The sequence below is a fragment of the Girardinichthys multiradiatus genome, chromosome X (genome assembly GCF_021462225.1).
Source record: "Girardinichthys multiradiatus isolate DD_20200921_A chromosome X, DD_fGirMul_XY1, whole genome shotgun sequence".
Lineage (NCBI taxonomy): Eukaryota > Metazoa > Chordata > Actinopteri > Cyprinodontiformes > Goodeidae > Girardinichthys > Girardinichthys multiradiatus.
Window position 1 is genome coordinate 15,938,830 of NC_061817.1, and position 12,093 is coordinate 15,950,922.

General features: G+C 41.4%; 1 protein-coding gene across 1 annotated transcript; it reads left to right on the forward strand.

The window, feature by feature from the left end:
* The first annotated feature begins 3,548 nt into the window (after positions 1 to 3,548).
* On the forward strand, positions 3,549 to 11,300 carry LOC124863131 (adenylosuccinate lyase-like). Its single transcript, XM_047357378.1, has 11 exons — positions 3,549 to 3,812; positions 3,919 to 3,963; positions 4,177 to 4,256; positions 4,365 to 4,536; positions 4,631 to 4,677; positions 7,912 to 8,002; positions 9,360 to 9,429; positions 9,545 to 9,692; positions 9,831 to 10,011; positions 10,840 to 11,016; positions 11,129 to 11,300. Exons 1-11 carry the CDS (start codon positions 3,564 to 3,566, stop codon positions 11,213 to 11,215), a joined length of 1,347 nt encoding a protein of 448 aa, XP_047213334.1. The 5' UTR covers positions 3,549 to 3,563; the 3' UTR covers positions 11,216 to 11,300.
* Positions 11,301 to 12,093: the final 793 nt, after the last annotated feature.

The window sequence follows — 12,093 nt, forward strand, 5'->3', positions numbered from 1 at the left end:
TAACTAATGGAACTAACCCAGACTTGAAAGTACAACCGTGCTGGACTTTCCAAATAAGACAAAACATGCTTTACAAAATAAAAGCCTTTACATTTTAAACTATAGATCATTGCAAGACTGGCCTTTACACTTTTTTTGGAGTCCATCAAGTGTTGGAAATGGGATTATGTTGGCTCTTTTAAAATAAAGCCTACTGAAATTTTCAAAATAAAAGCCTGAATCTTTCATAATACCTAGTGATTTTTAGAGCTGATAATGGCATACATAATGATTTTTAAATAGCAACCAAGAGGCAGGCCCCATCTAAATTTCTTCAGAAATTTTCTAGTTTCAAATTATTGTCTGTTAAATAGCCCATTAGTTCCCAGTTTATGATTTATGATTATTCATAAGAAAGTAGAAATTATTCTCTTTGAAAAACTTTACAGATATTTTTTTTTTATTGTTTTTACACTTCTTTCACACTAAAAGGTTTGGGTTCATACATTAAATTTTAATAAAAGACCACAATAACTGATTATTAAACTGCTGTAATGGTCGCTCATGCTCAAAAACCTTCCAATGTTTCAATGGGTCAAAATTCCTCCACAGTGACTTAAAAGACTCATTGCCATCTATTGCTAACACAGAGGGGGGCACAACCAGTTATTAGGTTTCAGGTTTAATAACTTCAAAAATGGTGAGGTTGGTTTGGATAGTAGTTATGAAATATTTATTTGTAAACTGCGTTTTGTATTTGCTCAGGTTACCTTTTGATATTTAAAATTTGTTGGTAGGACAAATCAAATACTTCTTCATGGAACTGTATTCGATTCATTTATTTGATTCAACACGTCACTTTTAACTCAGACCCTAGGTGTTTATGTCAGTATTTCCAGTATTTGAATCATCATTGATATCAGTAGTTTTTTTTAACTAGGATAACCATTCATAAATGTTATTGGCCCTGAATGCATCAATTTCAGTGCATAAAATGTCCTTCAAATTTTTGCAATTCTTTTATTAATATAGAGATAACAGAAAAAAATGCATCAAATCACAATGACACGTTTGTTCGGTTTGAATGTCACTTGCATTTTAAGGCGTTCAGTCACATGATGGCAGGGTTTGTGTGAAACAACACACCATGGTCCAGTTTTTCCTGAACATGTGCTGACACTCAGTAACGACCCCAACCCCGATATCCTTGCGTTTCTGTGGTGCATGAAGATATGCTGCTCTACATTGGTCCACAGTTGATCTCAAGCGCAGCACGTTGATTTTAAGTTTTTTTTTGTTGGACCTGTTCAAAAATTCTTCAGCATGAAAGTCACATCTTGAAGACAACACATAAACCACACACAGCCACCACTGACGTTTGTGCATTAAGCCTTGAACATTCAGTCCATGATGGTCAGGCAATCATAAAGTGTAGGAAAAAATGGCACAAAGTAACTTACTCTATTTTTATGGACTGTAAGTTTTGCACATTTCATCACAAAACGCACAAAATATAGTTGGGCACATCAACAATAGACATACTTCATTAATGTAACTCAACTCGATGTTTCACAAAACTCGCTTCTTTGCTTTACATTGAGATCTACGTAAAAAAATATTTAACAACATAAATAGTGTGACAGCAACTTATTTCTTATAATTTTACCAGCTGCCAAAGGAGTACAAGTGACAGTTAACTGATGGCAGACCCTCGCATTACATGCTACGTGCTTATTCACATTCACTATTTGAACTTACTGTACTGTTGCTAGGGTGGGCACTGGTTGAATATAGCACAGTATTTTCCTGTAACCAGAGACAGCCCTCAAGGAGCTTGTATTCCAAAAGGCTTAACTTGTAGCTCAGTCTAAGTTCCTTTACTGTACGTTTTTTGGCCTTTAACTTTAAACCACTTTGCTCAGTCAATATATGTGTAGAACTGCCCTGTCTACCCTCTGACCTTTGGTCCAAACTGGTTACAGCAGTGTGCTCTTGGGACCAAGTTCCTCAGTCGTCTCTGTATTCCTGCAGTTACCAGATTCCCTCTGACTCTCCATGAAAAGACACATTCCATTCTAATCAAGACATTCGGAGACCTCATGAGGTCGGCACGTGTTTGTGCAAACTTCAGTGAACTGTCGACAGCTGCTTGTGTTTCTGGTGTGAAAATGAAAACATGAAACAGTTAAAAGAGCTGCTAAAAGTTGGTATACATATCTAGATGTATTTAAATGGAGGAATGTAAACTGTGAAAAAAGAGTTTATGTATTTTCTTTCATTGATTTCCATTAATAGTAAAGGTTTAGGGTCTGGGTGTTTAACCAGCTTACAGATTATCATATTTTTTTTTTTTTTTACATCTTATTGTTTTCAGTTGCATTCAGGCTTATAATAGTTGTCTTTATGTTGTTGTCCGAAATCGAGAAAATATGTCTGGTGGGAAGTCTAAGTTCTGCCCTGGTTCTGATCAGCTTTTATTTCTGATTTGCACAAGCATTTGTCAGCAAGTTCCTCCCAACCACTCTGTCACCAAAGCAGTCAACGTAATATCAGCGAGCCATGCAGTGGTTGTGCACGTCTTATTTTCCATCTCCATCTTCCATCTCTGTGTTTTACTCTGAGGCTTTAAATGCCCTTCATGCAGCTGTCTAAATGTGTCCACTCAAACTCTTTCATTTTGAAATTGTTTGGGTCTATAAAGTCACTTCAAGCTAACGCTGCACAGCTGGTGGATAGAAAGGAAGCTTACATATCTGATATACAATCTGACTGCAGCTGCAGTCAAACACTTTCTCCTTCATTTGGCTCAGACACAGAGAAAAGAACTGCTGCAATTAAACAACTAAACATGCAGAAAAGTTAATTTGTGGAGAGTGCTTATTGACATCTGCAAATATCAGCAGATTGTTTGTATTGACATAAAAAGATATCTGTTATACTTCATGCTTACAAGTGATGGCTGTGTTTGCCTGAGTGGTCTGTTTTCTCCTGAAGAAAACAGTTTCTGCCTTGTGTACGCCTGTAGTACATCACATACTCCAGATTCAGATGACACGTCATCGTTCGTATGTTATTCACTGCAGTTGAACAGCAGTTGTGTATTTAATTCTAGCTTCATCCGGCCACATAGCAACGTTCCCCTGGTTTGAGGCGTTTAAACCCAAGTTGCCTACTAGTCTGTGTAAACGTGTATGAAAATGTACAAATTTGTGAGTGCAAGTGGGTAAATGTCGCATTTATTGCCAGTAAGAGAGGCATGGCTGCAATGTTAAAAAGTACTTTAAAGGTTACTTATCTGAAAAACGGCAGCTTTATGATTTGATAATGCTTCATACTTTTAACATGTGTTTAATATGGTTCTATGAGTTTAAAAAGTGTTAACCCTGGATTCAGAGACATCTAGTTGCAAAGCTGCAGATTACCCCCTCCTCCCTTTTTTTTTTTTTTTTTAAATCCTGAAAAAACACCTGTAATCATAAAACCGATGAGAACGAAACTCTGAATGGTGTTTTGGCTTTTATGGCACCAGTTCTATCTAAAAGTTACACACTGGAACCTGCGTTGGGACATCTCACTGCTAGGACATGATGATGGCCGCTGTGGAAACTCTGTTTTGTCATCACCCTCAGGCTTTAGGTCTGCCGATTACGGACGCTCAGATCCAGGAGATGGAGAGCCACGCCGAGGACATCGACTTCGCCATGGCGGCCGAAGAGGAGCGGAAGCTCAGGCATGACGTGATGGCTCACGTCCACACCTTTGCTCACTACTGCCCCACTGCCGCTCCCATCATTCACCTGGGAGCCACGTCTTGTTATGTCGGAGACAACACTGTAAATACGCTTTACTATTTGATTACCAAAATGCTGCCTGATTAGTGAGAAAATACTGCAGTGTTTACATTTCCACCTCTCTTTTTGTTTTGCATCTCTTCCTCAGGATCTCATCATGCTGCGTGATGGCTTTGACATCCTTCTGCCTAAGGTGAGGCTCAGCCGTTGGTCAGAAAACAAGTGCACCCACTCAGCTGTGGTGAACCTCAGCTGTTCGGTAACAAATCAGCGAGCTGGAATGAAGAGTTGCAGTCATTTAACTGGCACAGTTTTGACGCTACATGTAGCCTCCAAGCCAGATATGAATTGTCCGGGACATGGCAGCGTGTTATATAATAACTCTGTGTTACTGCTCTTTCTCCAGCTGGCGAGAGTCATCGACAGGCTGGCAAACTTTGCAGAGAAATATGCCGACCTTCCTACGCTCGGCTTCACACACTACCAGTCAGTCTGTCCACAGCTTAATCTTTCATGTCTTATATGTATTCCCTCACCTTTTCCTCTGTTTCTGTGTGGCAAACCTTGTTTTTCCCAACTCGCCTCTCTGCACAGGCCCGCCCAGCTGACCACCGTAGGGAAGAGAGCATGTCTTTGGCTGCAGGACTTAGCGATGGACATGCGGAACCTGCAGCGAGCACGTGACGACCTGCGTTTCCGGGGGGTCAAGGGGACGACAGGGACGCAGGCCAGCTTCCTGCAGCTTTTTCAGGGGGACCACGACAAGGTGGGATAGATGAGAATCATTAATCTGGCATGTGATGTTAGAAAATGTGTTCTGCTTCATAGATTATAATACTTGTGGTGTTTTCTGCAAACAGGTGGAGGATCTGGACAGGATGGTGACAGACATGGCTGGATTCAAAAAGTAAGATATTTAGCATTAGTATGATAAGGTAAATTATATATATTATATTTGCAGCTGTGAAAGCACAGGGCTAAAGGGTTAAATACTGAACTTGGAGCAGTGCTCTCCCTTTAGTTTTTATAACATTTTGTCCTGCTACTACTACAATTTCAGTATATAACTATTAAGATTTAAGGTGACATGCCAACATAAAGTAGCGTGATGGTTTTGCAACATACAGGTCCTTCTCAAAATATTAGCATATTGTGATAAAGTTAATTATTTTCCATAATGTCATGATGAAAATTTAACATTCATATATTTTAGATTCATTGCACACTAACTGAAATATTTCAGGTCTTTTATTGTCTTAATACGGATGATTGTGGCATACAGCTCATGAAAACCCAAAATTCCTATCTCACAAAATTAGCATATTTCATCCGACCAAAAAAAGAAAAGTGTTTTTAATACAAAAAATGTCAACCTTCAAATAATCATGTACAGTTATGCACTCAATACTTGGTCGGGAATCCTTTTGCAGAAATGACTGCTTCAATGCGGCGTGGCATGGAGGCAATCAGCCTGTGACACTGCTGAGGTCTTATGGAGGCCCAGGATGCTTCGATAGCGGCCTTTAGCTCATCCAGAGTGTTGGGTCTTGAGTCTCTCAACGTTCTCTTCACAATATCCCACAGATTCTCTATGGGGTTCAGGTCAGGAGAGTTGGCAGGCCAATTGAGCACAGTGATACCATGGTCAGTAAACCATTTACCAGTGGTTTTGGCACTGTGAGCAGGTGTCAGGTCGTGCTGAAAAATGAAATCTTCATCTCCATAAAGCTTTTCAGCAGATGGAAGCATGAAGTGCTCCAAAATCTCCTGATAGCTAGCTGCATTGACCCTGCCCTTGATAAAACACAGTGAACCAACACCAGCAGCTGACACGGCACCCCAGACCATCACTGACTGTGGGTACTTGACACTGGACTTCTGGCATTTTGGCATTTCCTTCTCCCCAGTCTTCCTCCAGACTCTGGCACCGTGATTTCCGAATGACATGCAGAATTTGCTTTCATCCGAAAAAAGTACTTTGGACCACTGAGCAACAGTCCAGTGCTGCTTCTCTGTAGCCCAGGTCAGGCGCTTCTGCCGCTGTTTCTGGTTCAAAAGTGGCTTGACCTGGGGAATGCGGCACCTGTAGCCCATTTCCTGCACACGCCTGTGCACGGTGGCTCTGGATGTTTCTACTCCAGACTCAGTCCACTGCTTCCGCAGGTCCCCCAAGGTCTGGAATCGGCCCTTCTCCACAATCTTCCTCAGGGTCCGGTCACCTCTTCTCGTTGTGCAGCGTTTTCTGCCACACTTTTTCCTTCCCACAGACTTCCCACTGAGGTGCCTTGATACAGCACTCTGGGAACAGCCTATTCGTTCAGAAATGTCTTTCTGTGTCTTACCCTCTTGCTTGAGGGTGTCAATAGTGGCCTTCTGGACAGCAGTCAGGTCGGCAGTCTTACCCATGATTGGGGTTTTGAGTGATGAACCAGGCTGGGAGTTTTAAAGGCCTCAGGAATCTTTTGCAGGTGTTTAGAGTTAACTCGTTGATTCAGATGATTAGGTTCATAGCTCGTTTAGAGACCCTTTTAATGATATGCTAATTTTGTGAGATAGGAATTTTGGGTTTTCATGAGCTGTATGCCAAAATCATCTGTATTAAGACAATAAAAGACCTGAAATATTTCAGTTAGTGTGCAATGAATCTAAAATATATGAATGTTAAATTTTCATCATTACATTATGGAAAATAATGAACTTTATCACAATATGCTAATATTTTGAGAAGGACCTGTATATTACAAGTGAAAGTGGCGTGCATCTGTATTCTGCTGCTTGAGTTGAACCACCTTTCACTGCAATTATGCTGCAAGTTTTCTGGGTCACGTCTTTACCAGTTTTGCACCTTTTTTCCCCTCTTCCTTGCAAATAGCTCAAGCTGAGTCAGATTGAATGAAGAGCATCTACAAACATAACTTTTTCAAGTCTTTCCTCAGATCCTCCATTGTATTTAGGTCTGGTATTTGACTGGGCCACTCTAACACATTACTCGGCTTAAATCTAAACCGAACCATTGTACCTCATGCTGTATGTGAAAAGCTTCTTATAGGTTTTCTTCCGGGATGTCTTGTATTTAGCTCCATCCCTCTTCTAATCAACTCTGACCAGCTTCCCTGTCCCTACTGAAAAACGCATCCCCACAACATGATGCTGCCACCACCATGTTTTAACCCACAGGTGTTGCGTTTAGGGAGACGTGTGTCTGCAGATTTTCCCACCTGAGCTTTGGATCTCTTCAGCCCCCTTAGAGTCACCAAAGGCCTCTTTGGCTGCTTTTCTGAGCCAACCTCCTATTGTAGGTAAATATCGATCTGTTTTAGGTTTGCAGTTGTGCCAGGCTCTTTCCTACTTTAGATGATGGATCAAATGTTGCTCCTTGAGATGCTCAAAGATTCTGATATTGTTTAAGAACTTAACTCTGCTTTTAACGTCCCCACATCTTTCTCCCTGACCTGTCTGTTGTGTTCCTTGGTCTTCATGATGCTCTTTTATTTAATTAAATACTATCTAGGTGACCTTTGAAGGCAATTACTTGCACTGGATTCTATTTAGGGGTATAAGAGTAAGGGGGCTGAATACAAATGCATGCCATAATTTTCAATCGGTAGACAACTTGGGGTTGAGTGCCTTGCCACGGGGCTTATCGACATGACACAAGAGGCAGCTGGAATTATAGGACTACCCACTGAGACATGGCAGTCACTCTGAAGTGTATTTGTGCATTTAGGGTGTGATGATTTGGCCAGAGAGGCAGCACATTTTCCTTTTATTTTTGCAGTGTATAAAATGTAGGTATGTTTGGGGCTCACTGGGCCACATTCAAAGGTCAAATGTTTAGCTCATCCTTCCAGCTGTTTGCTTTTTACATTTCTGCTGTTCTGCAGCTTTTATTAACTGGACTGGTGACATCACAACAGCAGCTGGCAGGAACATGATACGCTGATCTGAGTAGATAAATCATCTCTGCTTTTTGGTCCTATGTATGTCCAGAAAGTGCTACATGGATGTTAAGATAATTACTCAAAATGTACATTTAAACTGTCTGTGTGGTTTTTCAGGATTTACCAGTTCTGAACTAGAACTGGAAACATGCAGAAAAGCTGATGAAGTCTATAATGCATCCCTCTGTCATTTTTCTCAGAGCTTACGTGGTGACTGGTCAGACATATAGTCGTAAAGTGGACATCGACTCTCTGTCCAGCCTGGCCAGTTTGGGAGCTACTGTTCACAAGGTATTATGCGGGATATACAGCGGTTGGACAATGAAACTGAAACACCTGGTTTTAGACCACAATAATTTATTAGTATGGTGTAGGGCCTCCTTTTGCGGCCAATACAGCATCAATTCATCTTGGGAATGACATATACAAGTCCTGCACAGTGGTCAGAGGGATTTTAAGCCATTCTTCTTGCAGGATAGTGGCCAGGTCACTACGTGATACTGGTGGAGGAAAAGTTTCCTGACTCGCTCCTCCAAAACACCCCAAAGTGGCTCAATAATATTTAGATCTGGTGACTGTGCAGGCCATGGGAGATGTTCAACTACACTTTCATGTTCATCAAACCAATCTTTCACCAGTCTGCTGTGTGTATTGGTGCATTGTCATCCTGATACACGGCACCGCCTTCAGGATACAATGTTTGAACCATTGGATGCACATGGTCCTCAAGAATGGTTCGGTAGTCCTTCGCAGTGACGCGCCCATCTAGCACAAGTATTGGGCCAAGGGAATGCCATGATATGGCAGCCCAAACCATCACTGATCCACCCCCCATGCTTCACTCTGGGCATGCAACAGTCTGGGTGGTACGCTTCTTTGGGGCTTCTCCACACCGTACTCCTCCTGGATGTGGGGAAAACAGTAAAGGTGGACTCATCAGAGAACATAACATGTTTTCACATTGTCCACAGCCCAAGATTTGCGCTCCTTGCACCATTGAAACTGACGTTGGCATTGGCATGAGTGACCAAAGGTTTGTCTATAGCAGCCCGGCCGTGTATATTGACCCTGTGGAGCTCCTGATGGACAGTTCTGGTGGAAACAGGAGAGTTGAGGTGCACATTTAATTCTGCTGTGATTTGGGCAGCCGTGGTTTTATGTTTTTTGGATACAATCCGGGTTAGCACCCGAACATCCCTTTCAGACAGCTTCCTCTTGCATCCACAGTTAATCGTGTTGGATGTGGTTCGTCCTTCTTGGTGGTATGCTGACATTACCCTGGATACCGTGGCTCTTGATACATCACAAAGACTTGCTGTCTTGGTCACAGATGCGCCAGCAAGACGTGCACCAACAATTTGTCCTCTTTTGAACTCTGGTATGTCATCCATAATGTTGTGTGCATTTCAATGTTTTGAGCAAAACTGTGCTCTTACCCTGCTAATTGAACCTTCACACTCTGCTCTTACTGGTGCAATGTGCAATCAATGAAGACTGGCTACCAGGCTGGTCCAATTTAGCCATGAAACCTCCCACACTTAAATAACAGGTGTTTCAGTTTCATTGTCCAACCCCTGTATATGTCACCATCTAGTGGAAATTATGTGAAAATGAGTCTGTTGATGCTCTTCTTTAAACTGCCCATTAGATTTGTACAGACATCCGCCTGCTGGCCAACCTAAAGGAAATAGAGGAGCCTTTTGAGAAGGAGCAGATTGGTATGTTAGCACATTAGGGGCCCCCAGACAGTGGGTTGCTATTCAGAAATGCAAATGCATGATGATGTGAGAATGTAAATAGTGCCTCAGCAGGAAGTTGACACTTCCCCTGCAGGTTCCAGTGCCATGCCGTACAAGAGGAACCCAATGCGTGCAGAGCGCTGCTGCAGCCTGGCTCGGCACCTGGTGGCGCTGATGGCCGACCCCTTGCAGACAGCTTCGGTCCAGTGGCTGGAGAGGACGCTGGACGACAGCGCCAACAGGTCTGCCAATACCAGCATATACAACAGATCTCACATTTAGCTTACTCCAATTTAAAATTTAATCAGCCATTGATTTTAGACAAGTTAAAACATAATAATTGCCTCTATATCTTTATCCACTATTTTGCTCATATGCAGGAGGATCTCCCTCCCAGAGTCCTTCCTGACAGCAGACATCGTCCTCAGCACTCTGCAGAACATCACAGAGGGTCTGGTGGTCTACCCAAACGTCATCGAAAGGCACATCCGCCACGAGCTGCCCTTCATGGCCACGGAAAACATCATTATGGCGATGGTTAAGGCTGGAGGGAACAGACAGGTAGACAGATTGCTTCTTTTTTTTTTGTCACACGGAAATATTTTAGATCCTCAAAGATTTTTAACAACAGACAGAGATAACTTGAGTAAATTCAGAAAGCAGTTTTTACATTTAGATTTTATTTAATAAGATAAATAGGTTCAAAACAACATGTCCTTATGTGAAAAGTAATCACCCCCTAAACCTACTACGTTGTTTTACCACCCTGGACTGCAAAAACTGGCGACAAACCTTTGCTATAACTGGCAACGAGTCTTTTACATCACAGTGGATGAATTTAGGCCTACTCTTTTTGTGGAATTGTTGAAATTCAGCCAGATTGTAGCCTCATGATTTCTATTGCATTTACACCCAGACTTTGACTAGGCCACTCCACTCCAAACAGTTTTTTTTCCCAAGGCATTCAGAAGTGGGCTTGCTGGTGTACTTTGAGTCTTTCATTGAATTTCTTCAGATCAGGACATCATGTGTTTCTTTGTAACCTCTTTTAGCCTACTTCACGTTTTCATAAAGGTTCTTTCTTACTGATTTCTTCATTCTACAGGTGTAGAACTAGTCAGTGAGTGTGGCTGGTGAAACTGAACTCGGCGGTTGTGGTTAATCACAGTTAGTACATGATTTACAAGGACAATAATATTTTATCCATAGGCTGAGGCTGATTTAGACTCTCAGGTTATCTTTGTTTGATTATTATTACTGATTAATAAGATCAGTTTAATTTTAAAAGAAGCAAAAATAGAAAACATCAGTATGGGGACAGAATATTTTCACAGCACTGTATTTGAGACTTTATAGGTTACCATGCAAACATTTATTATTGCCCTCTAGGACTGCCACGAGAAGATCCGGGTTCTGTCCCAGGAGGCAGCAGCTGTAGTTAAACAAGAAGGTGGTGATAACGACCTGCTGGCCAGGGTCCAGAGGGATCCCTACTTCATCCCCATCCTGGGGCAGCTGGATGCCCTACTGGACCCCAAGACCTTTATTGGTCGTGCTCCACAGCAAGTGTGTTAGACATCAAACTTGATGCTCTGCTGGTTTGTCTTGGATGTTAACGGTCCAGAAACTTTGCTTTTTAACATATTCAACAATATTTTCTTCTTATTCTCACCTTCAGGTAGCCAGGTTCCTGTCTGAAGAAATACGCCCCCTGCTGGAGCCCTATAAGTCCAAGATGGACGTTAAGATTGAACTGGAGCTGTAATAATAACATGCACAATTATAGATGGGAGAAAAACAGTTGATCACTGTATTTGTGCATACATCAATAAAGAGATCTGTGAAATCAATGTGTTTCTAATTCTAACTGCAGCTGCTGTTATATTTGCCTCCAGGTTTAGGAGATTAAATGGTTTTCGTGAGGAAGCCTAAGACACTTTTAAGTGTTGTATTAAGAACTGATTAGTTCAGATGAATGGTTTATTAACCAGTAAGGGCTGAAAATAGTTGTTACAACTATTAGAGAAGCTTATTTAAATAAAAAAACTGAAAGACAAAAACCCCAAAGTATTGTGGAGTATATCATTCGTTTGTTTTATTATAACAGTCAAAGAACAAAAGATGCCTCTGACATGAGTTGATGTGGAATATAGACATTTGCTGCCGACATCTGATTGCAAGCTCAAGTTGAAATATTTTCCACTGCTTCAGTCCTTTCAAGTTGTTTCTGTTTGAAGTAAAAAAACATTTTCATTTGCTTGAACAACTTATGTTTTGGACCTGTGGCTTTTAACTTAATATCAGTTTTGCTTTGTACAGTGACCTGCAAAAGTTCTCATACCCCATGTTTTGTCATGTTACAACAAATCTCAGTTTGTTTTATTGGGAGTCTGTGGCAGACTGACACAAAGTTGTTAGAAATTGAAAGCAGGGTTGTTAAAAATATACATATTTTCCTAGCTATCAACTGAAAATTACATTTATATTTACCTAAATTGAAAGACCGGTCAAGGAAGGCATTAGTCAGAAAGCAGTCAAGAGGAAATTCTGGAGAAGCTGCTGAGATGCACAGCTCAGGTTGGAAAACCTGTCTACAGGACAACTATAAGTCACACTCCAACATATTGATTTTGTTTAATGAAA